The following is a 26253-nucleotide window of genomic DNA, read 5'->3' on the forward strand; positions in this document are numbered from 1 at the left end:
CATTGGCGATCGATAAAATTATTGGCAGGTGGTCACTACCGTGGGGATCTTGGATTACCTTCCACGTGCAATCCAGGGATAACGAAGAAGAGCAAAGTGATATGTCTAGCATACTTGCCCGTGCAGGAGGGTTGGCTATTCTAGTTGCTTCCCCAGTATTCAAAACTGTCAATTTGAAGTTGTCGCACAGATCATAAATCAAAGTGGCACGGTTGTCATCGTAGAGTGAACCCCATGCTGTTCCATGGGAGTTGAGGTCACCTAAGATAAGCCGCGGCTCCGGCAGTGCCTCGATGATATCAAAAAACTGATGGCGGCCAACCATAGTTCTTGGAGGAATATATATCGAGGCAATGCAGAGGTCTTTGCCATTGATTTGTGTCTGGCAAGCGACAACTTCAATGCCTGTCATCGATGGGAGAGTGACTCTATAGAAGGAGTGACATTTTTTGATCCCCAATAGTACGCCACCAAACGAGACATTTCGATCGAGGCGAATAATGTTGAAATCGTGGAAATTCAGCTCGTCGGCTGAAGAAAGCCATGTTTCACAGAGGGAAAATACATCACAGTTAGAACTATGAATTACAAATTTAAATTGATCTAGTTTAGGGATGATGCTTCTGCAATTCCACTGTATTACAGTGGTCAAATCCAGGAGGTACTTGCTTCGGTCTATTCTCAGCACGTTCGATACGAGGTTTCATTCCAACTTGGGAAGTTTCGGTCTTCTTTCTGGGGAGTGATGGAAAAGAAGTAATTTTTCTTTTCCTAATGGCACCCTGCGATGTACCGGAACTTCCTGCATTGGGAGCGTCAGCAACAGGCTCGTCGTTCTGCGGAATGGAGTAGGGATTGTCCTGAGTCGTTGAAGCGGAACTCTTAAGCATTTCTGCATAAGTCCGCTTGGAACGTTCCTTTAAGGAACGCTCGAGTTTTTCCCCTCGTTGTATGTACACCGGGCATTGAGAAAGATCATGTGGAGTCTCGTCGCAATGAAGACACTCTTTTGAGCAAGAAGTCCCATCATGACTCTCTCCACAATCTGCGCAACGTTGTTTATTGCAACAATAGGCGGCCGTGTGACCGAGTTGCATACATTTGTTGCATTTCATTACCCGGGGTACAAACAACCGAACAGGTAAACGAAGTGCACCTATTGCAACATAGTTTGGAAGAGCGGAACCCTCAAATGTCACACGAAAAGAGTTTGTCCGATTGAGAACTCGTTTGTCATTTTTAAGTGACACAGACTTCAGTCGATCGCATTCATGAATCTTCACACTTTTAAGTGAGGAGTTCTTGAAGCGACCGACACCATCGAGTATCACTTTTCGAGTCAAACCCTTTTCGTTTATTACACCGTCTATTTCAACGTTGCAACAGGGTACGTATACGCGATACTCAATCGCAAAGAGATCACAGCGCGTTATTACATTCGCTTGGGTTCTGCAAGAGACGACAACTCGTAATTTGTCTGGCCCCATCCGAGTAATTTCAGTAACTTTCTGCGTTAGTTCTATTGAGATGCGAATGACATTAAGAGGTTTTGATTTTCGTCTAAAGTATACAATGAATGGACCTTTGAATCCCTCCGGGAATTCCTTTAGACGAAAATCATGTTTTTCATCAATTTCCTCCTCAACGTCTGCTTCATCCTCCTGCTCTTCAGGAGGTGGGTCAGCATCAGAAACATTCAATAACGTGGATGGGGGATCCTCCCCGCCCTCAGCCATAATAATAAATTAGTCACCTGTTCGATGTTAACAGTATAGAATAATAATAAAAAAATAGAAAAAAATAAATGAGTAAATAAATTATATTTGTATTCAAGGTATATATAAATGATATTTATTTAAATTTTTTATTGTATAAAATTCAAAAATGAAAAAAAGTTTCAACAAAAATTTCAACGGTAATGTTAGAAAAATGTACACCCCTAATGCCAACGCTTGCCGATTTAGTAAATACAATGTTGGACAATGGTGTAAATCGTACACAGGAGGTTGAAGGAATGATAAATGGAACAATAGAAAAATAAACTTCTACTTGCCGCTGCTGTGTAGCGTGTGATGAATGTGTGTTGATCTGAACTGGATCCTCGGCGTCTCGATCGTGCACCACTTTTTATTGAGCTCGCTTCCCTCGCAAGCGCTGATGAAAAAAGCACAATATAAATCTGCGTGAAAAAAAACACCGTTATCGGATCGATTCTCAAACTTGTCCGATCAGCTCGCGTTGTCTTTCGGCTTCATGCGCGAGGTTATCCTGGAGAGAGAAGTGATATGACGGTCGATAATACTGCGATCATTGACCAGATCCCGTGGAATGTAAATAATACAAACGAAAACAGTATGATCAGCAAATGCGACTTCCACCCACAATTACTCTAATGTTGACCAATTTGACGATTGCAGTTCACGTGATTGTAAATTGGAACGAATGGCTATAAAAACACCGCACCCTGAACGCTTATTGCTATTTGTTAGCGATCTGTCATGCCGATATACATTGTACGAAGGTCCGAAAATTTGTTGGGATAAAGTATTCTCGTTGAGCCAAGTTTCGGTGAATGCGTATGCATCATAGCATGTATCGGTACAAGCGAGATGATACAAATTTGCGTTGGACGGACTCAATTCTTCGGATGCTGTTGTCGTAATAAGGAGCCCAAACTACGGATGAGTACTCCAGGATCGAGCGAACCAGTGAACAGTATGAATCTTTGAGGCATTGTATGTCGGTGAAATGTTTGGTGATACGAAACGTAAAACCAAGAGCTTTTTGATGCCTCGGAAACAACGTATGAAGTATGTTGTTGGAGCGTCAGTTTCGAATCTAAAATGATTCCTAGGTCCTTAATGTTTGTAGTTCTATTCAACAGCGATCCATGAAGCTCATAATCGAATCGAATCGTTGATCGTTTCCGAGAGAAGGAGATGACAGAGCACTTTGAATCGTTAAGAGACATACGATTGGCTTCACACCAACCGGCAAAAATTGTTAATTGTCCTAGTAAAAACACTGCATCTTCGTAGTTCTTCACGCGCATAAAAAGTTTAAAGTCATTCGCATAAGAAAGCTTCTTGCATTCTAATATTAGGTTGACATCGTTGAGGTACAGTAGGAAAATTAAAGGTCCTAGGTGGCTTCCCTGTGGAACGCCCGATGTTACTTCGAATGGGGGTGATATGTGTAATAGTTTTATATTCGACCACTTGGTTCAAACCCACTAGCGGGCTTGATATCAGAAACAAACAACTGTTCTCGATCATTCCAATGTATTGTTTATATTACACTTAAAAGGACTAATAAAGTGGAACGGAGTGAGTTAGAAGATGACAGCCAAACTCTGAAGTTCTGATTTATAATTTGAAAGAAAATTAAAGTGGCGACGAGGATAAAAGTGGAAAGTGAAAGTGAAAGTGAAATTTGGTAGCAGTGTTTCATCTTGTCACCAGAGTTTGGGGTAAGAGTTGTTTTTTTTTGTTCCTGCCTATATTGTTTGCGCTGCCCATATTGTTTGCGGTGCCGGCATAGTGATTTTATTAAAGTTTTATTCAGCCCTATAGCCATTTTTTTTTGTTGCTTAATTCGACGGACATTGTGTTCTGTAATATTATTGTTTTCTGACAATTCAATCAGTTCCTTTGGAAGACTAATTTTGTTTTGTCTTTCGATTTTATCAGGCAAAATTTGTCGATTGAGCGATTTGTAGATGGTTGCTGTTTGTGCTCCTGTGGTTGCTGGTATCTGCTGCTGTTGCTGGTTTTTGCTGCTTTTGCTGAGTGTTTTTGCCTGCCCGAGCCAGATTTTGGGCGGTCGATTTGATTCTCTTTGATTGAACAACAGAAAATAAGGTACGTGCACCCATTTTTGGTCAATGATAAAAATAAAAGAAGTTCCCTTAATTTATTATCAATTTTTTGGAAACACATATATTTAGAAGCATTAATATTCAGACGTTTTGGTTTTTGCACTCATTATTATTCATTTTATTGTACTATCAGATTAACAATGCCGCTAATAGGCTCCATTGAAGCGTATATTCCTGGTTCAACCAGTTTCGCGCAATATGTTGAGCAAATCGAATGGATCTTTAAGATTAATAAAATACCAGTGGAGGAGAAAATTGCATATTTCCTTGCGCTGTGTGGAAGAGAAACATTCAGTGAGCTAAAGCTATTACATCCAGGTGTAGATTTATCTACTCTGACTTATGAGGCCATTATTGATTCGTTAAAGCGACGGTTTGACAAGGCAGATACAGATATGTTTCAGAGATACAAATTTTATATTATGATGCAGGGAGAATCTGAAACAGCAGAAGATTTTATTCTTAAAGTAAAATTACAAGCAGAAAGCTGCGAGTTTGGTGCGTTTAAGGAAACTGCCATTAGAGATAAATTAGTAATGGGCGTTTTAGACAAGCAGGTTCAGCAAAGACTGATTGAAGAGGAAGAATTAACTTTGGCTAAAGCTGAAAAAATTATTGTCAACAGAGAAGTTGCTGGCGTACGCACAAGAATGATGAACGATAATAGACTAACAGTAGTGGCGAAAGTAGACAGCAGCAAGCGGAAGGTTTACAGTTCACATCGTCCCAGAAGCCGAGAAAGGAGAAATAGACATGATGAAAGCAGGAGTAGTAGTCGTAGTAGGTCGTTTTCTAGCCAAAGAAAATCATACTTTTGCAATTTTTGCAACAAGAAGGGGCACACAAAAAAATATTGCTACGAACTGAAAAGAAAAAAAAAAAAGATGCATGTCAAATTTGTGGATGATACTGAAGTTTCTCCGGCTCAAACTGCTAGCAGGACTGATTATTTTAAACGTCTGAAAGAGGATCTTAAAGACAGCGGGTCCGAATCAGAAGAAAATTGTATGAAACTGTCTTCTGCCAAGCATCTGAATGAGCCCTGTTACATAGAAGTCTTTATCGAAAATAGGAAAATGCGCATGGAAGTTGATTGTGGTTCTGCTGTTAGCGTCATTGACGAACAGGAATATAATAGTCGATTTGGACATATAATGCTGGAATCATACAACAATCGCCTTGCCGTTGTGGATGGAGCTAAATTGGAAGTTTTAGGAAGCATTTTGGTATCTGTAAGCATAAATGGAATTAGTGAGCACAATATGGAATTGGTGGTTTTGAAAAATAATAAGAAATTGCGCAGAATTACTCCACTTTTTGGCAAAAAATGGCTCGATTTGTTCTTCCCGGAATGGCGTACGCCATTTTCTTGTGCGAGGATAAATCAGATCTCGGAGAGGGAGATTGAAAGTACAGTGGAAAATGTGAAGAGTAAGTTTAATCACATTTTCAAAAAGAGCTTTTCTGATCCTATAGTTGGGTTTGAAGGAGACTTAATTCTGAAGGAAGATAGACCTGTTTTCAAGAAAGCCTATCAAGTTCCCTTGAGGCTCAGACAAAAAGTTATTGAACATCTTGAACTTTTAGAAAGAGATGGAGTGATTAAGCCTATAGAGGCAAGTGAGTGGGCTTCGCCTGTTGTGGTTATTGTAAAAAAAGATCAAGGAATTCGTTTGGTAATTGATTGCAAGGTTTCAATCAACAAGATGATCGTATCTAATACTTATCCTTTGCCAAATGCTCAGGATCTTTTTGCTTCTTTGGCGGGTGCTAAGGTTTTCTGTTCATTAGACCTTGCTGGAGCATATACTCAGTTGAAGTTATCAGAAAAATCGCAGAAATTTATGGTAATCAATACTCTTAAAGGTCTCTACACTTATACAAGACTACCACAAGGTGCATCATCCAGCGCTTCGATTTTTCAAAAGGTTATGGATCAAATTTTGAATGGTTTACCTTTAGTATTTTGTTATTTAGACGACGTTTTAATTGCCGGGATTGACTATGAAGACTGTAAAAAAAATCTTTATTTGGTTTTAGACCGTCTTTCTAAAGCTAACATAAAAGTGAATCTAACAAAATGCAATTTTTTTGTAAAATCATTGCCTTACCTGGGACACATTATTTCAGATAAAGGATTAATGCCATGTCCGCAAAAGGTAGAAACTATTCGTGCAGCGAAACCACCACGAAACGTTTCAGAATTAAAGGCATTTTTGGGACTTTTGAACTTTTACGGAAAGTTCATCCCCCATTTGTCATCCCGTTTGAGTTGTCTTTACAGATTACTGCAAAAGGAAGTTCAGTTTTATTGGTCTAGCGAATGTCAGAAAGTCTTTGATGAATGCAAGAATTACCTTTTGAATGAAAATCTCTTAGAATTTTTTGATCCAAGAAAACCTGTAGTAGTGGTTTCTGATGCCTCCAGTTATGGTATCGGTGGTGTTATCGCTCATGTGGTTAATGGTATAGAGAAACCAATTTCGTTTGCATCATTTTCTCTTAATAATGCCCAACGCAAGTATCCCATATTATATCTGGAAGCTTTAGCAGTGGTAACCACTATAAAAAAATTTCATAAGTTTCTCTATGGCCAGAAATTTACAGTTTACACTGACCATAAGCCACTCATTGGCATTTTTGGTAAAGAAGGTCGTAATTCAATGTATGTTACCAGATTACAACGCTATGTTATGGAACTTTCAATATATGACTTCGACATAGTTTATCGACCGTCTACAAAAATGGGGAATGCCGATTTTTGTTCGAGATTCCCGCTATCGGACGAAATTCCTCAGTCATTGCAGCGAGAATACATTAAAAACTTAAATTTTTCAACGGATTTTCCCATGGACTATCGACAGATAGCACGAGAGACAGGAAAGGATAAGTTTTTGCAACAAGTGCAGACATTTATCTCAAACGGTTGGCCAGATAGGATTGATACATGTTTCAAGGATATTCGGGCACATTATCAGGATCTTGAATTAGTTGATGGATGTATCTTGTTTCAAGATAGAGTGATTATTCCGAAAGTTTTGCAAAACGTTATTCTGAAAATATTGCACAAAAATCATACAGGGATTTCAAAAGTTAAGCAATTGGCTCGAAGAAGTGTGTATTGGTTTGGGCTAAACAAAGATATTGAAAATTACATCAAATCTTGCCGTACCTGTATAGAGATGTCTATCGTGCCAAAACCTAAGACAAAAAACGCTTGGATACCCACAACACGTCCATTCAGTCGCCTGCATGCTGATTTTTTTTATTTCCAACAAAAAGTATTTTTAATTATTGTTGACAGCTATAGTAAATGGTTAGAATTGGACATAATGCCACAAGGAACCGATTGCAAAAAAGTTCTAAAGAGATTTACAACATTATTTGCACGGTTTGGGTTACCGGATGTGGTTGTTACCGACGGAGGACCTCCTTTCAATTCATCCTCATTCATCAAGTTTCTAGAGAATCAAGGTATAAAGGTTTTGAAGAGCCCTCCGTATAACCCGCAAAGCAACGGACAGGCTGAGAGGATGGTGCGACTAATCAAGGAAGTATTTAAAAAATACTTACTAGACCCACGGATGCAAAAGATGGACACAGAGGAAAAAGTTAACAATTTCCTCTTTAATTACCGTAATACTTGTTTGGGTAATGGTCAATTTCCTTCAGAGCGAGTTTTCACTTTTAAACCAAAAACAGATTTGGATCTCATTAACCCTAAAAAACACTACAAAAAACAATTGACTAATTCACAGCATGATGAAACATACCTTAAAGATCGAACTAATATCTCAGTGCATGATCCTTTTATAAAACTGACACCAGGTGATCCTGTATATTATAAAAACCACAACCCTACTGATATGCGTAGGTGGTTGAGAGCAAAATTTATTAAGCGACTATCTACAAATATTTTCCAGGTTTCACTCGGCGGTCGATTGTTTTCCGCCCATCGACATCAATTACGTTTGGTGGAAGAGCCTTTTGATCGAAAGTCTACAAGAATTTTATTCGATCAGATCTCACCAGAGTGCCTAGTGAACCAAGATACCGAAAATGATTATCAACAACAGCAGGCAATTCAAAGCGACGAAGAAGATTTTTACGGGTTTGTATCGGACTCCAATTTGTTCGATGCAGCCGTTCGATCCAGCTCAACTAGTGTTCCAAACAGCCCAGTTGAAATCGAACATTCTGAACATAGCCGACAGGAAAGAAAATCCGGAACGCGAAAGCGTAGACACCCTCAGACGTCTCCATTAAGACGATCGAAACGAAGTAAGATCAGTAGTAAACGTAGTGAGTTTGTTTATTTTTGAATATATTAATACTATTGAAATAAGTGATTGTTCTGAGACATCAACGAATTAAGCATAACATTGTAGTATTTTACATTTGAATTTAATCATTCTATCAGAATCTTAAGGGAGGAGAATTGTAATAGTTTTATATTCGACTACTTGGTTCAAACCCACTAGCGGGCTTGATATCAGAAACAAACAACTGTTCTCGATCATTCCAATGTATTGTTTATATTATACTTAAAAGGACTAATAAAGTGGAACGGAGTGAGTTAGAAGATGACAGCCAAACTCTGAAGTTCTGATTTATAATTTGAAAGAAAATTAAAATATGAAGTCACTTATTTTCATACACATCGTACGACCGGTCAGATAAGACTGCAGCCAGAGCAGCAACGATCCATTAAAGCCGATTCGATGCAATTTGGCAATCGTGATCTGATGGTTAGGTTTATCGAAGGCCGCTGAAAAATCAGTGTATATTGCGTCGACTTGATATTTAGATTCAAGTGCTTTATATATAAAAGAACAATTACTTCGAAGAGTTTGGAAATGGCACATAAGCAAGCAATTCCACGGTAATTTTTGACAAGTTTCTTGCTCCCTTTCTTAAACACAGGAAAAACATAGGACTGTTTCCAGTCTTTGGAGAAAACTCCGCATTGTATAGAGCGGTTGAACAATGTTGATAACGGTGAAGACAAACTATCAGCGCAGCGTTTTAAAACAATGGATGGAATTCCATCAGGATCAGGGCAAGATGATGTTTTCAGCTTCGAGCAGGCGTTGTGAACAGTTACAGCGTCAATCACAGGATTGCTTTTTTAATGAGGTTGTTACTAATCGTTTCAGTTTCGGAAACATGACTGAATTGTTGTCGGAATAAGTTAGCTATGTCAGGTATCGTAGAGGCTTCGTCTTGTTCGTCAGTCATGCAGATGGTAAACCAGATTCGTTGCTCTGTGTATCAACATGTCTCCAAAAATTTCTCGGGTTGAACTTTATTTTACGCTGAACTCGAATTTGATATTTACCAAAAAGCTTCTTATTCAAAATTTTATAATATTTACATGCATTTGCATAAAGAGATTTCCAAAAATCATTGCGATGTTTCGAGAATTTCCTCAGTAAACCTCATTTGATAGTCTTCAAACGACGCAAGCTAGGGTTCGACCAGGGCGGGTGAACAGGGTCTCTCATTGTGGCTTCGGAACAAATTGGTCGATAGCATACAGTAGCACATGAGCAGTGCTTGTGGCATTGTTCCATGGCTTCGAGGAAGCGACTCATTGATGCAAAGTCCGCAAACCATTACTTGTAATAAATTGATTCAGCGGTATTTGTAAAGCTTTCTCTCGTGAGCTGGGTAGAGGCCATAAGTAGTGGAGGATGGTTCAATAGATAGCATCGGAGGACCTGACAAACGAGCGTTGTGATAATTATAATTATAATCTATACGTTGGGCTATTGGTCTGGAGTTATATGCATTTTGGGATACATGCTAAGAAAGCTGGGTGAAGCAAAACTTATGACATATGAAGTAAAGAGATTCATCAAACATAGAATCGTTTGATGAATATCTGGGATGAAATGCCGATCGAAGTCGTGCGTGTGGCTTGTGATCATTTTGAAAAACATTTGCGGACTGTAATCAAATCCAAGCAAATGATTTGAACTGAACTAATTCTACTGTAATTTTACTACTCTATCATGGTAATAAAAAAAAAAGAATCAGAGAAGAAATCTCGCGCAACTTTTGAAAAAGTCCTATGTAACATTTACATCAACTCGAGAAAAGCGAAGTTGAAATCGCGAATTGTTTCAAAAGGAATCGATCTTTATCACTACTTTTACCACTAGCAGTCAATAGTAACTCGTGACCAATCGTAACTGTTGTTATGCGATTTTAGTTTGGAATTGGAGCCTACGAGTGAAAAATTTACATAGGACGTTTTTACTGACCGCTTTGTACATTGGAAAAGTTACGTTGCACGATGAGAATTTGAAAACAACTACTGAACAACGTTCCAAATACAGGTAAACTTCGATATAACGTACCCTCTTTATAACGTCACTCGATATAACGTACATTTTACCTCGATATAACCTACACATTCCCAAGGTGTTGAATGGTGGTGAATTTTTTTTTGAATATTTTCTTTTTTCTTAAAGAACAATGAACTATCTGTATCGTAATGTTATAACATGTTTTGTACCTTTGATCAATCCCGAAATATAGCTGGTTTTGTGACTCCGGATTCTAAATGAATCAAGCTTTAATCAACAGTACGAAGAGAAACATCATGAGAAAGGCTGGCTTCGTCTTCTAGTTGAATTTATTTATTAACTTTACTGACACAGCAACACAATAATGTATTATAGGCTACGTTTGTGAGTCCTTTATTATGCTTCGATATAACATACAATTCGATATAACGTACAATTTTGAAAGTGAAATGTACGTTATATCGAAGTTACCCTGTACTTGCACTTCGTGCTAAAAGCATATAATTATTGTAATTGCTCGTTGAATTGCACTGCAAACGATAACAACGCACGAAAGTAACAAAATATTAAAACGACCGAAGTGTTGTTTTAACCCTTTGCGGTCGGAATTAAATTCCCTTGAAAAAGATCCTCTTATTTTTTCATATTATTTTTTTTTACATCGAGTACCGTTATCTATTGTCCATAGAAACTGCGTATTAATTCGAGAACAAGTTCAATAGACCTTAAGAATCGTTTAGAAAAAGTTATACTAATACAAATGGTTAGATAAAGTATCCAGTATGATTCGTTGCTGTGGTGGCTGAGAGCAGATATACGACCGCAAAGGGTTAATTGCTTTGTTATTTCGGAAGTATCGAGGAAAGAGGGAAGTGGCGTCCGAAGTAACAGTCGAGTGCTGAAAATTCGAATCTGTACAGATACTTAACCCTCTACAACCCAACCTCGCCTTTAGACGGACTTCACGGATTTTCTTTTCAAATTATTCAGACATTATTTTCAATGCTCACCCCCACTAGAACGTCTTTAGAATATTTTCATCTATCACACATACACATTGGTTTTATGCTGGCAGCTTTCTGGTAGGATGTTATGTTGAAAGTCAGAAATTCGAGATAGAAATGGGATGGGTTTTTAGACAAATAAAAAATTTGGATCTTAGAGGGTTAAATGATTGTTTTCGCAATGTGTTACGAAACCACAGAGCAGTTTCGTCTGACAGTTGAGTGAATTCCGTACAACCCTGTTTTTCATCGCATTTGTCATATAGCATAGCGGATAACTTCACTCCGAAGTGACAAGCAACAACATAGTCGAAAAAACGTGCTAGTATCTACAGCTAGGATATTTTCAAATTCAATTTTAGTACATTGCCATTTCTAATTACTCTTTAGTTAAATTAAAGTCTGCAAAAAGGTAAATATGGAACCTCCATCGATGAAATATTGATCAAGTTCAAGTTAGAATTTTTTATCAAGGTCGATCCGGATCCAGTAAATGCTCTTTACGGGTGGAGTTGAGCCTGCAAATGTTGGAGGAGCAGAAAGCCTTGCGGATGAAGAGGATAATGGAGGAAGCCGCTGTACAACGAAAGCTACGAGCTACTTATTGCCGAAGCAGATAATGCGGAAGAAGAAAGCAGTAGGAATACTAAATTGAGTAGTCGAGCGAGTAGAGTAAAGGTTCAATCGTGGCTGAGTAAACACAAAACCGGCACAGTTCAACAAGTCGCAGCTGAGCCGTCCAGTAGCGTGTTGCCATCGATGGTTGAAACAGTTCACCAGTTTTTTTCCAAATCATCTCTTCCCATTGCTGAATCAACAATGAATACTACGATTCTGGCCTCGGATAAGTTAGAGCCGATGACGTTACCCTCGATTCAAACCAGTGGTCCATTTGGTGGACATACAGCGGTGTGCCTGATTCCATTACTGTTCCACCTCCGTTTGTTGTCAATCAAATCAACTCAGTGACTGGTGGTATTTCTGCGTTGCGTATGTCCACTGCAAAACCGATGCAGGAGTCGCAGTATCCGATCCATAGCCAAGGATTAAGCAGGGTGCAGCAAGTGATGACAAAACCTTCTTCGTCAATTTCAGTTATGGGTGTGCCGGCAGAGAGTCTAGTTCCATCTTGGACAAATCGGAACCCCATTTGTTCATCAATCCAGACTCAACCAATCAACAACTTTACCGGTCCAACGAACATCTATCCTTCGGTGTCATCTGGCGTTCAACAGTATAGTGGAAACATGAAGCTGCCGACAGGAATACCTAGTTTTCCAACGATGCAACCAGTCAGTCAAGCGTTTCATCCGTCGGTGCCGTTGCGAGGTCTTGGTCCGTTAGGCTGCGAGGCAAGCAATGCCAAGGGAGCTTCCATGCTTTTCTGGAAATCCTCAAGAATGGCCGCTTTTCTATAGCTCAATCTGCAATTCAACGGAGGCATGCGGTTACTCTGATTCCGAAAATTTAGCTAGGTTACAGCGATGTTTAAAGGGGAATGCACTGGAAGCAGTCAAAAGCAGGTTGTTGATGCCGCAGTCGGTACCATCTGTGATAGATACGTTGCGGAGTTTGTATGGTAAACTGGAAATACTGATTCACTCGCTCCTTCAAAGGCTGCGTACAGTTCCGTCTCCGAAAGTCGACAATCTCCATTCGATGATCACATTTGGGCTGGCAGTGCAGAATGTAGTCGATCATATGTGCGTCGCAAATCTCAATGATCATTTGTGGAATCCTACACTGCTTCACGAGCTGGTGGAAAAACTCCCTTCCCAGCTTAAAATGGATTGGTCCCGGTTCAAGAGAGGCAGCACAAATGTCAATCTGGCGACATTCAGTGCATTCATGTCCGAACTAGTAGAGATGGCTTCGGATGTGACGCTTCCCATAGATAGTCTAGGAACACAGTCTAAATCCAACAAAGCTGAAAACAAGTTGTATGTACACTCCGAGAAAATGCAGAGTGAGAAAGTTGAAGTCCACGAGAAGAAACCGTCAATAGAACCGGCGAAAAAAACCTGCACGTATTGCGGCAACGAAAATCACGTAATCGTGAATTGCGTCCAGTTTGAGGCGCTGAATATGGATGAAAGATGGGAAGTTATCAGATAGAAAAACTATGGAAGGGTTATACCTATGATATAACCGCATGGTTGACGTAGGACTGCTATTGGCTTAGTATTCATTTGTGTTTTTTCGCATCGCATAAATAATCGATGTTCCTCATTGTGTGCGATATCGCCGCTGCGCAGAGCTAGTTTTTGTACGTATTGATTAAATTATTGATTAAACTAGTGAATGAATGAAACAATTTACGAATTCAATTGCAAACAAACTTCAATTTAGGTCAACTCATGCATAATGGTAGTCATTATCGCAGCAAATAGTTATCAACATTTTACCTAATCATCAAACGGTATGCGTAGAAGTTCAGTGTGCTGGCGACATGAGGGGACATGCAAATGTCGATTTTCCCAACTTACTGGTTTCGGAATCTGTGTTGGGAAAACACATTCCGGTTTGCAAAAATACAAGCGAGTACAAAAGTACTCGCAGCTTGCAGCTCATTTGCAATGCCAATTTCCCCACGCTCCATGGTTTTGAAATCCGTGTTAGGGATACATTCCGAGTTGCAGAAATGCAAGCGAGTACAAAAGTAACCGCTTCTTGCATCTTATTTGCAATACAAGTTTCCTCAGGCTTCCATGGTTTTAAAGTCTGTGTTAGGGAAACATTCCGATTTACAGAAACGCAAGCGAGTCCAAAAGTACCCGCTGATTGCATCTAATTTGCAATGTCAGTTTCCCCAAGCTCCATGGTTTTGAAGTATGTGTTAGGAAATCGTTCCGATTTGCAGAAACGCTAGCGAGTACAAAAGTACCCGCTGCTTCTATCTATTTTGCAAGGCGGATTTCCCCAGGCTCCATGATTTTGAAGTCTGTGTTAGAGAAACATTTCGATTTGCAAAAGGGCAAACGAGTACAAAAGTACCCGCTGATTGCATCTAATTTGCAATGCCAGTTTCCGTTGGTTCCATGGTTTTGAAGTCTGTGTTAGGGAAACGTTCCAATTTGCAGAAACGCAAAAGAGTAGGGGAGATGAGGGTAAGACGGACATGTCAAGGATAACTTTAATTGTATCTTTGGAAACTCATGTTTCCAAAAATTTAAAATCAGTTTCTTACAGTTCAACTGGTTTTCGAAATAACTGGCCAAATGTTTTATAAAAATGTGTTTTTCCATGCTTTTTTTACTACAACACTTTTTACTTACAACAAGCCGAAAAGTACAACATTTTAATCGGTGCGGGTATAATGGACATGTAGTGGGGGGAAATGGACAGGTTCATAGTATACGAAGCGTAGAGGTTCATCGCTCGCGAGAGGAATAATTTCGCTCTCTCTCAGTGTTTGTGCGTCCAGTAACTGAAATAGAACAGAAAGAGAAAGCAATATACAAAAGTGTTCAATATTCTTCCCTTCACTTTCCGTCATGCATTGCATGTGATTATTGATGTGACTGTCCATTTCATTCTCTCAGTGCAATTATTTCAATAAATTAAACCACTTATGAATAAATTAACTTTTCCGTACATGCCTAATATCGCTTCTCTGTCAACTCACAAACCGAAATATATACCCACCAGCGAATTCAATTTTGCAATTAAACCACTCAAAATGCTTAATATCTAAGATGCAAAAGTTACATCCACACGCGGAATCATGTTCGATTTTCGGTTTTTGTTTCTCTATTCCACTTTTGATCAGTATCCATTGTCATAGGATGGTTTGAATATTATAAAGTAGCATGTAGAAGGGTTTCCCATCAACAGAAATTTGAAATTCATAATGCAACTATACAAATCAACCACCTATCCATCATACTCCCACTGTCCGTCTTACCCGCGGCTCCCCTACAAAAATATCCGTTGCTTGCATCTATTTCACAAGACCGATTTCCCCAGGCTCCATGGTTTTGAAGTGTGTGTTAGGGAAACATTCCGATTTGCTAAAGGGCAAACGAGTACAAAAGTACCCGTTGATTGCATCTATTTCACAAGGCCGATTTCCCCAGGCTCCATGGTTTTGAAGTCTGTGTTAGGGAAACATCCATTCATTTCAGCGATGGTACCTCAATCGTTGCGCAATCATAATTGAGTCGATTTCCGAGCGACACTCGCTTTTATACTGATTGGTGTGATTTCAATAGCTGTTTTGAAAGCAATTTTAAGGCTATTGAAACAAATTTTTGGATCAAAAAGTAACAATCATAGAACGCGTAGACATTTAGTCTTTCAAATGAAGTATTTATCATACAATTTCGTTCAATTGTTTAGGAGCTATTAACGCTCAAAATCTCGTTCTCCGGTGTAACGTTTTCGTTTTCGAAACTTAGAACTTACACCCCAGTATAGAAATGAAAGACGTAGTCCTACGTCAAAACTTGTGTAGATGTTGTCTCATACCGCATCGAAGATGGCCTTGCCGTTCCAACAAGGAATGTGGTGTCGACGGATGCAGAATTCACCATCACAAGTTTCTACATTCAGCGAAGAGTCCTTCGCAGAATAGTATGGGAACCGCATGCTCAGTGCAGTCTACAAATAGTGCCGAGAGTGTCGTGCATCAAAATCTCCACTCTTCTGTCGCATACACTCTATTCCGATATTTACCTGTAACTATTCACGGCAATGGTCAGAAATTCAGCACCTTTGCTCTCTTAGATGACGCATCGGCGCTGGGTGTTACTGGACCAACCGATGATCTTTGCTTGAACTGGACAGGTAATATATCGAGGGAAGAGAAGAGATCTCAACGAGTTACTGTGGTCATTTCCGGAGATAGAGAGAAGTATAGACTCAACAACGTGCGGACAGTGCAGAAGCTCCGACTGCCGAGCCAAACAATGCAGTACGAACAGTTGCAGAAAAAGTATCCTCATCTAAAGGGTCTGCCGGTTCGCAGTTATATGGAAGCTACTCCGGGAATCATCATCGGACTGGAATACGTTCGACTTCTAACTTCGTTATGAGTACGAGAAGGCGGAGAAAATGAGCCTGTGGCAGCGAGTACACGACTTGGTTGGTGTATTTTTGGAAAGAATTCCGACAGTGGTGTCATGTTGGAACAGCTCAACTTGCATATGGTTGGTGAAATGGGAAATCGAGAGCCAAATGAGTCGATGAAACAATGTTTGGCTGTCGAGCAATCGAGCGTGACTGTCATGTCGAAAGCTGAAGAAGACGAGCGTGCGCGTGGTGCAATAGAAACAACGACTCGTCACGTGAACATGTCTTCCGAAGCGGGATTGGTGAGTAGTGTTCTGACATCCCTAGATCTGCATTTGACGAAACGAGTCCGGCCAACCGTACTGCCTTGTTTGAGATCAGGTAGTCGCAGGTATCTCCAATTTGGGGCTTTCCGAATAGGAGAAATTATTACCTCGACCAGCGTGGATGACTATGTACCATCCAAACTCAACATGGCGGATACCGTTATCAAGTGGAAAAATGGGCACGGATTCGGCAGTAAGAACCCTTGGTATAACGTATCAGATTTCCTGGACAAGTCACCGGAACACTGGCCACCAAATAAGTTCGAGATAGTCTTCCTATTGCGCGGTACAGTACAGCAAATTGTGATAGATGTTTCCAGATTCGCAAACTGGAACCGATTATTGCTAGCTTTGTCATACAGAGTGTATATTACATGAAGGTTGCTAAGATTCCGAAACCGAAATTGTTGAATCAGAAGGAGTTTGAGTGTGCTGAAGATCTTCTTTGGAGCACCAAGTTGTTTGAACCAACGAAACCGTTCGAACCTGGCCATTTCGTCTCAGTCGTCGATGGAAGAAAATGGAATGAGTGGATCAAAGGTCAAGTAGTAGACGTAATCAGTGCAGCTGACGGGCAAATACAGCGTACGGTGGTGCAGACTAAAAACGGACAAGTAACTGTAAAGCAAGCTCCTCTAGATCTTAAGGTATGTGGGTTCTCCGGAACTACACGGGCGGGGGAATGTTACGAAACCACAGGGCAGTTTCGTCTGACAGTTGAGTGAATTCCGTACAACCCTGTTTTTCATCACATATGTCAAGTGCAGCATAGCGGATAACTTCACTCCGAAAGTGACAAGCAACAACATAGTCGAAAAAACGTGCTAGTAGCTACAGCTAGGATATTTTCTAATTCAATTTTAGTACATTGCCATTTCTATTAACTCTTTAGTTAAATTAAAGTCTGCAAAAAGGAAAATATGGAACCTCCATCGATGAAATATTGATCAAGTGAATTCAAGTTAGAATTTGTTTCCGTTTAAGTTCGACCAGATTAGTCGTAGCGTACAGGTAGTCAGTAAGGTAGAACATCAAAAAGTAACACGACAGAACGTCTTTTCGTCTGCCTGAAAACCTATCCGAACACAATGCATTCAATTATTGAGAACTGATAGTGTGCACCCATTAACTCGATTTGTCATACATCATTTACATTTGTTACTTAGGACTTTTTCAAAAGTTACGCGAGAAATATTCATCTGATTACTTTTCCGGCATAAATGAAGTGTATCACTTTCAAGGTGACACCCTACAATCGGGAACATTCGGATTCACCGGAGTAATTTTTCGCTTGGAGTCAAAATTTAAATTAGTGCTTAGGGGGAGTAAAAATAAATTGAGAAATATAAATTTCTTGAAGAAAAAGTTTGAACGTCACTAAACATAGTGAAGAATATCCAGCTTTTGTCTTTTCGTAAAAGAGAAAGTGCATTTAAGCTGAGTTGTGTCACACGTGGTGCAAGTTAAGATGGAGAAGTTTAAAGATCCTCCAAATATTAATTCAAAAAGGAATTCAGATGAAATCATGGATGCAAGCACTTCGCAATCCATCGCCGACCATCAAAGTTGTAGCTTAGACGTTTCGATCAGCGCTTCTGGTAAAACATTGTCAAAAGAAGCATCTCAACAAAAACATCAGGAGAGTTACACATACACTTACCAGGACCGTGCACCTTACAGGATCTATGTAGAACTACGAAAGAAAGATGATAACATGAAAATAAACAAGTTTTCGCATGGCTCGATGATCAGAGGAACTAACGAGTATCGACATCATGTAACAGACATGAAGTACGTTGGTAACAACAAGATATTGGTGTTTACAAACAGCTTTTATAAGGCTAATTCATTGATGGAAGCCCTGAACAAAACAGAAGGATTGTACAAAGCGTACGTACCTCTGCATCTCGTGACAATCACAGGTGTCATTTCTGGTATCCCTGTGGACATTAAAGAAGCAGAATTCGACGGTTAACGAGATCTTTCAACGGAGAAAAATTGCCCACCACAAGAGTAGGCATCACCTTCAGAGCCCATGAACTATCCAAGCAAGTCAAAATCTTCTGTTGTCGGAGTTCGGTTCGGCCGTTCTTCCAAAATGTAGTGATTTGCACTAAATGCCTTCAGTTCAATCACCGCGAACAGAACTGCAGAGGACAGAGACGTTGTCACGAATGCACCAAGCAGCACGAAACACGCGAGGAGTTTGAAAGATGCAAGGAGGAAGTTAAATGTGCTAGCTGTAGGAAGCCAGGACATAACACCCTGGACCCCTGCTGCCCAGAGAAGCGAAGACAAGAAACAATTAAGAACTTTATGGCACGTAAATGCGTTACCTACACGGAGGCTTGTGAAATGATTCCAGTAGTCATAGAGAACATATACGAGCGACTGAGTGATGCGGACGAGTTCCCCACTTTGGAACAATCTTTTGCAAACGTCACAGGAGATAGTATCAAGTGGAGGAATCCATTGAGAGAACAATGGATTGAAACCAACATGGAGCGGAAGGCAGTTCAAACAGCGGTCAAAATTGCAGCAGAAAAGGAGAAAAATGAAAAAACAAAGAAGAATATTAACAAAAAGGCCAGAAGTTCGGAAAATACACCCAACGATGCACAGCGAACGTCGTACGAACGCAACCAGATTATCACACAGGAGACTGCAAAAAACAATAATGAAGCAGGTTTGAAAAATCCATTCAGCGTGAGCAAGAAAGAAAGATGGGAAGCGATCATCAATGAAGCGAACACAAAAGCTGAAGCGAAAGCGCAAGCTACTGTTAAAGTAGCTGAAGAAAAAAGACAAGCGGAGCTAATGTCGTTCTATACGGATTTCGTGGAACAATTGGGATCAGGAGAAATAGCAAAAAGATTCAAAATAGCAAAAAGAATGTACGGTAAAACACTTCAACTTAACGAAACTGTAGTACATAACAGTAACAACAAGTAAAAAGACTTTGGAGACGCCTTATACTGTATTTCGATTAAAAAGATTTAAATTATCAGTATCTTCAATGTCATACAGAGCAATGTACAAAGCTTGAGCAAGAATAGATCGGAAATTCAAAGGATATTAATAGGTAATGAAGTACAGGTGGCTATTTTATCAGAAGTGTGGACTAAAATCACAGAAGAAAGTACGAATAAGTACAAAATTGGGGGTTATCATACAATCCTCAAATCGCGTTTCGATGGGTATGGTGATGCCGCAATATTGCTGGATAATACATTCAACTATCTAGTCATCACATTGCCGATGTTATCAGATAAAACGCAAGCATAAAAATCCTGCCAACAAAGGTTGTAATCATGTCTGTCTACATAAGTCCATCTATAACTATAAGTGATTTCAAAGAAGACACCACGAAGCTTTTCGATGTTGTTGCGAGGTTGCGAAAAGTAATCATAGGAGGTGACTTTAATGACCATCACTGGGCATGGGGTAACGAAACATGCATAATGACCATCATGGGCATGGGGTAACGAAACATTATCACAAAGGCGAAATTCTACTTGACCGAATAAATAATTCTAATTTGATGATTTGCAATGATGGGTCTCCAACTTTCATACCGACACAGTTAAACAGACGGTCAACGGCTTTGGATATAACATTAGGAAGCGCGGACTTCTTCTCCAGGATCACTTGGGAGGTAACAGATTACAGCATCGGGAGCCATCATATGGCGTTTCAGATTGTGCTGGATTCTAGGGAGGAACCTAGACCATATTACTAAACGAAAGCAAGTACAGAAAGAAATAGCGGATTTAAAAGATACCGAGGTCAACTCCATATATATAGAATTACAGTACAGCATTAGAGCAGTCATCAAAAGAAATTGCTACAAAAACACAAAAAAACGAAATTTTGGTGGTCTTCTGAAGTCGCTTCGGCGTGGAAGGCTAAAACTGAAGGTCATTCAACAAAATATCTAGTCAAGAAACCCTAATTAATTTCAAAAAGAAAGCTACTATCTTTCAGAAGCGTAAAAGAGAGGAAATGCGTAAAAAATTTGATGAACTTCATGAAGGAGTCGGTCCTTTCACAAGCTCAAAGGAACTCTGGACAAAAATCAGACGTTCAACAGGACACAAACTTCGAAGGAAGGAAAATTCAATAGCATTAGACAGTAGAGCAGATGCAGAGAAATTCCTAGACATTCATTTTGGCAAAAACGACGTGGTGCCTATATAAAATGCAACAACATTAGTAAATTATCCAATCATGACTCTGGAAAAATGGTATGATATACTTTCCAAAAAAAAAAAAAGAAAACAACAGCACCTGGTGAAGATGGCATCAGTTACGACGAGCTCCGCAGTTTACGACCAAACGTTATTAAGAATATTATCAAAGACATCAACGACATGTGGTTTAACGGATGCATACACGAAGAGCTAAAAATCACCAAAGTTGTCGCTATTCCTAAGCCTGGGCGCGACCAATATTCTCCGGAAGGTAAAAGACCTATATCATTGGTACCAACAATAACCAAAATCACGAATACAGCAGTGTTAGAATTGCTACAAGAACATTTAGATAGGAATGAAACACTACCCGATATCTCATTCGGATTTAGACGCGGCATGTCAACTTCTACTTGCGTTTCTTATGTGGTGAATGAAGTGAAGCGTAATAAAAGAGAGAAGAAATTGTCAGCGCTTATCTGTATTGACCTGTCGAACGCGTTTAACGCGGTCAAAACTGAAAAGTTAAACGAAATTCTATCACATATAAATGTGCCTCACGAAATCCAAGCATGGATAGAATCTTTTCTGTCAAACAGGAAAATCAAATTTCACATGACGAATGAAATCGTTTCCAGAACGGTAAGCAATGGGCTTCCCCAGGGAGACGTCCTATCACCGACTCTTTTTAATATTTACACGCTTCCGTTGCACGAGGTCAAGGTAGAAGGTATTGCACTGGTTCAGTACGCTGATGATTTCGGAATCTTAGTAACCATAGAAGATAGTAATACGAACGGTCAACGTTTTTTGAATGAGTTTGAAAGAATAGCAGCGGATCTGAAATTCAAAATCAACCCTGCAAAGACTAAAGTAGTATTGTTTCAAAAGAGCAATAACGTTCTCACTAGAGATGGGCAAGCCGTTCACGAATGGTACGGAAGATCTAATTCGCCGAAAAGAGTGAACGAACGGTCGTTCTTTTTCAAAGAACGATAGTTCTCCCCACGAACTGATTGCGAGTGAACGGTTCGTGAACGAACTGATTCCGAAAGAACGGTTTGCGAGTGAACTGTTTGAGAGTGAACTGTTTGTGAACGAACTGGTTCAGAACGAACTGTTTGCTAGTGAACTGTATGGGAAAGAACTGATTGAGAGTGAACTGTTTGGGAACGAACTGTTTAAGAACGAAGTGTTTGCAGGCGAACTGTTTGCGAACGAACTAGTGCAGCTGAACTGATTTGCGCTGGACGGAATGAACAAATATAACGAGAACGCTTGTAAGAAAAATAAAACGATACTGTCATTTATTAACAAAATGCCTGTAACGCAGGGTTTATTTTGTTAGTACATACTCAATTTTGGATTAAAAATTAAATTAAATTTTCGTAGTTTTAAAAGCAAAACTATATATTTTCAATTTCATGTATTCTTTCAATTCCGCGTAACATTCAGATATATCCTGATTATCAGAAAAAAATCTGGGGGAAGCTGGGGCGATTTATGTATTAGGTAGTCATAAAGTCTTATAGTGTTGTCGTATATATGTTGAGAAAAAAGTTTTTTTGTTGCTTTCAATTCATTGTTTGGCCTATTGCGTGTACGTGTTATCGTTATTGTTTGTGTGATTGAACTGAATGAACATTATGAAATATGATCTCACATGAAACCTGTGTGTTGTCCAAAAACAGAATATGAAAAATTGCACATATTTTGTGCGCATCAAATTATTACATAAACTTTTGTCGACCGATAAACATATTTTCACATACAGTTTGCGACTTTCAAAGAAGAAGCAGCTTATCTTTCCCCACTAAATTTCAAAAATATAAATCCCATACGTACACTATCCAATCCAACGATATCAATTAATAGCTGTCTATTGATGTTAGGTTCAAGCTAACATTTTATGTTGTTCTTAATACCGCTGAACGAAAGAGCGGAAGAACGGTTCAAAAGAACTGATACACTTAGATGAACGGTTAGTGAGTGAACCGTTCATCAAAGTGAACTGTTTTGCCCATTTCTAGTTCTCACTCTCCGAGTAGATAAACAAATAATCGAGACCGTACGTAGCACAAAATATTTAGGGGTCACCATAGACAGATCGCTTAGTTTTGGAACACATCTGAGATATGTGGCAGAAAAAGCAAGAAAAACAATGAAGGTTTTATCAGGAATAAAAAATGGTGCTCACCCGAAAAGCATGCTGAAGCTGCATAATGGACTAGTCAGAAGCGTTATCGAATATGGGAGTTGTATTCACAACAACGCGAGACGAACAACTAGAAGAATCACCGAGGTACTTAATAAGTCTACGTAAAGCCACTGGAACAACGAAAACAACACAACAAACAGCATTGATTGGCTTTGGTTGGTCTAAGCGGTCAGGAGCTGATTCGCATCCGATTGGAATATATTGCTGCTAAAGAAATAGTCAGAAACGTATCCAAACGTAACGCACTGGGTAACCAATTGATATCTTTGTCAACGACAACACACAAGGACATTTTTGATGCAATATCTCCGTGATCAAACTATCCGTCACACCAGAACTATTCATCAATTCTTCTTTGGAGGGGATGGACAACTCCAAGAAGAACAATAATCCGATTCGTTTGAAGCAGCTTGTACTATTTGCAATGCATGGAAAGTTTAAAAACCGGAGGAGAATATTCACTGACGCCTCGAAGGAAGATAACAAATGTGGTACAGGGAAACTTCGATATAACGTTCCCTCGTTATAACGTACCCTCGATATAACGTCACTCGATATAACGTACATTCTACCTCGATATAACGTACACATTTCCAAAGTGTAAAGAAAAAAAAAATTTCTGATAGAACAATAAACAATGCTAAAATATTTTTTTTTATCTGTATTATAGTGATTTTCAACTCATTTGGCTGGTTCGTCACTTTTACTTCCATTTTTGGAAGAATGTCGGGAGTGAGAATTGAACTCGTGACCTTTAGCGTGAGAGGCATGGATGTTACCACTACGCCAGATCGCCTCCACAGATGCTAAAATATGTTTTGTACCTTCAATCAATCCCGAAATACAGCTGGTTTTGTAATTCCGAATTCTAATTGAATCATGCTTTAATCAACAGTACGAAGGGAAACATCATGAGAAAGGCTGGCTTCGTCTTCTGATTGAAGTTATTCATTGACTTTACTAAAACAGCAACACAATAATGTATTATAGACTACGTTTGTGAGTACTTTATTATGCTTCGATATAACGTACAATTCGATACAACGTACAATTTTGAAAGTGAAATGTACGTTATATCGAAGTTTACCTATATCGGTATATTTATGGAGTTTTCGAATCAAAGGATATCCCGTCATCTGGAAAAAGAGACCCGTATTACTAGCGCGGAACTTATAGCTATTGAAGTGGCAGTACAATCAATCGAAGAACTCGAGCTGCAGGATTGTGTCATTTACACTGATTCGAAATCAGCATGCATCATGCTGAATAATGCACTGGAAGCTGGGAGAGGTGAAATGCTGTTGGTGTACATCATCGAAGCGGCAGCAAAATGGAATATAAGTCTGCAATGAATACCCAGTCATGTAGCCATCGTCGGAAATGATTTAGCGGATCAATTGGCCAAGCAAGGCGAAAAACAACTTGTAACAACACTGGAAAACTCTATACTCGCGAATGATGCTTTACAATATTTCAAAAAATGTAAACAGGAGGCAACTGAAAAGTGGTATGAAGAATACTCTAAAACGAAAGGAAGAATTTTCTTCGCCTTTCAACCCAAATTTTTAGAAAAACCATGGTTCATGGATGTAGACATGAAATGCCCGGATATAAGACTTTTAAACCGTTTAATGACGGGTCATAACTATTCGAAGTACTGGCTAAGCAAAATGAAGATCGAGAACGACCCAGATTGCGATATCTGTGAAGAGACCGAAACAGCAGAACACTCAATTTTGTTCTGTCCCAGATTCAATAATATTCGAAGCAGTTTTTCTTTTGATGGTAATTGCCGAACTTTGGAGGATATATTCAAAACAAAGGATATAAAGATTTACGAAGAAATTGCACAATTTGTCCGAGCAACTCAGCATAACCTGTAATAAACGTAATGTAATAAGCGATTACAGGGCATATAGACACACAAGGCGCGTAGAAGCATATCCTAAGGTGGGCCAACTTGCAAGAACCACTCTTCAGCCATCTTGGAAGTCTACTGTGTTTTGTTTGTAAACAAAACACAATACGCTTGTGCCCAAGCTCGCTCGTGATCAGTCTGTCTCTTTCACGCTTCAAGGAAATAATTCCCCTTCTGCTTTCTTCCGTACTGTTTTCATATAACGATACGGCCTCACCTAGTACCATAGACCCGTCTTGATAGTCACATTAACTGGCCCCAGGTGTATGACACGATTATCGCTATCTCACTCTACCTACCGTCACTGCCTATCTCATTATCCCTCTGCTGTAAAAGTTCATCATCGACATCACGATATGTCAGATGGTGGTAAATTGGTAATTCGCGATAACGTCGACGTCTGGTGGCGACTTCAAGTTTGAGTCATAATTTGGGTCCCAAAATCGTTAGTGTAATCTCTACCAGATTAGAAGACACGAAGCCAGTTTTCAAATTTTAAAATTTGAATGAAAATTTTCACATTATGTTATTTAATTATTAGAAACACGTATTTCTGACTTTTATTCAACCATATGGTCATACAATTCCAACATTGTTGCTGTTTTTTTTCTTTATAATATAAAGTTGTCTTCATAAACAATTTTCGTATGAGACTTTTTCCCCACCTGCAAACAAAAATGTTTTTAATTTAAACAGAATACTAATTTGATATGGGAAAGCTAATTTTCATTCATAATTTTAATTTTGAAAACGTTCACTCCGACTGAAAATCAGCTGTTCTTTGACGCTCCCCTAAACTAGTAAACGAAGCTCACTGCCGTCAACGCGGATCGCTGTTTTGAAGAAAACAAATACTACTGACGTGTGAGATGTTGGCATCAAAAACATGGCGGGTGCCATACGGTTGACTGTTCCTCAAACATATGAAACTGTCAGTGACAGTTCAAAGTAGATAGAAGAAGAAGAAGACACCCTACAGGGTGTCACTTGTTTGCTCTACAGTGTTTTAGGACGTTCTTTCGAGCTCCGAATAAATTAAACAAAGAATTTTTAATTACTTTTAATAATAAAACAAAAATTGAACGGGAACAAATATTCATAACTAGAATAATTAAAAGTTGATGAAGTGAGAGGGTTCAAAAAAAGTTGTGCCATGGCCTACACGATTCCAGCTCTTCTGGATATCTGAACAAAAAAAAAATCGAACAGATTGTGAATCAGTAAAGGATGCCGCTACGCACGATCCTCGGACAAGTCAAAAACATGTTTTTTGACAAAATGGCAGCAGCTTGAAGAAAAAAATGCAATTTTTAACGTGTTTTCCCCTGTTTCCCGACTTTTTGATGCGATAGAGAGACGCGTACAGATTGTGTTCATATAATATGACATAAATCGGTTC

The 26253-nt window shown here is 39.3% G+C and overlaps 1 protein-coding gene across 5 annotated transcripts in view; it reads right to left on the reverse strand.

Annotated features, from left to right (window-relative positions):
- The window catches only part of LOC129779525 (calcineurin-binding protein cabin-1-like), a 165393-nt gene that overhangs the window by 90692 nt on the left and 48448 nt on the right, over window positions 1–26253 (reverse strand). For 4 of the 5 annotated variants that reach the window (XM_055787062.1, XM_055787061.1, XM_055787058.1 and 1 more), the window contains exon 5: window positions 2054–2179. The exons of the other annotated variant lie outside the window; for it this stretch is intronic. In XM_055787062.1, the coding sequence (XP_055643037.1) occupies window positions 2054–2179 (126 nt within the window). The remainder of the gene's footprint in view (window positions 1–2053; window positions 2180–26253) is intronic. 5 annotated transcript variants of the gene reach the window in all.

This window comes from Toxorhynchites rutilus, chromosome 3 (genome assembly GCF_029784135.1).
Source record: "Toxorhynchites rutilus septentrionalis strain SRP chromosome 3, ASM2978413v1, whole genome shotgun sequence".
Lineage (NCBI taxonomy): Eukaryota > Metazoa > Arthropoda > Insecta > Diptera > Culicidae > Toxorhynchites > Toxorhynchites rutilus.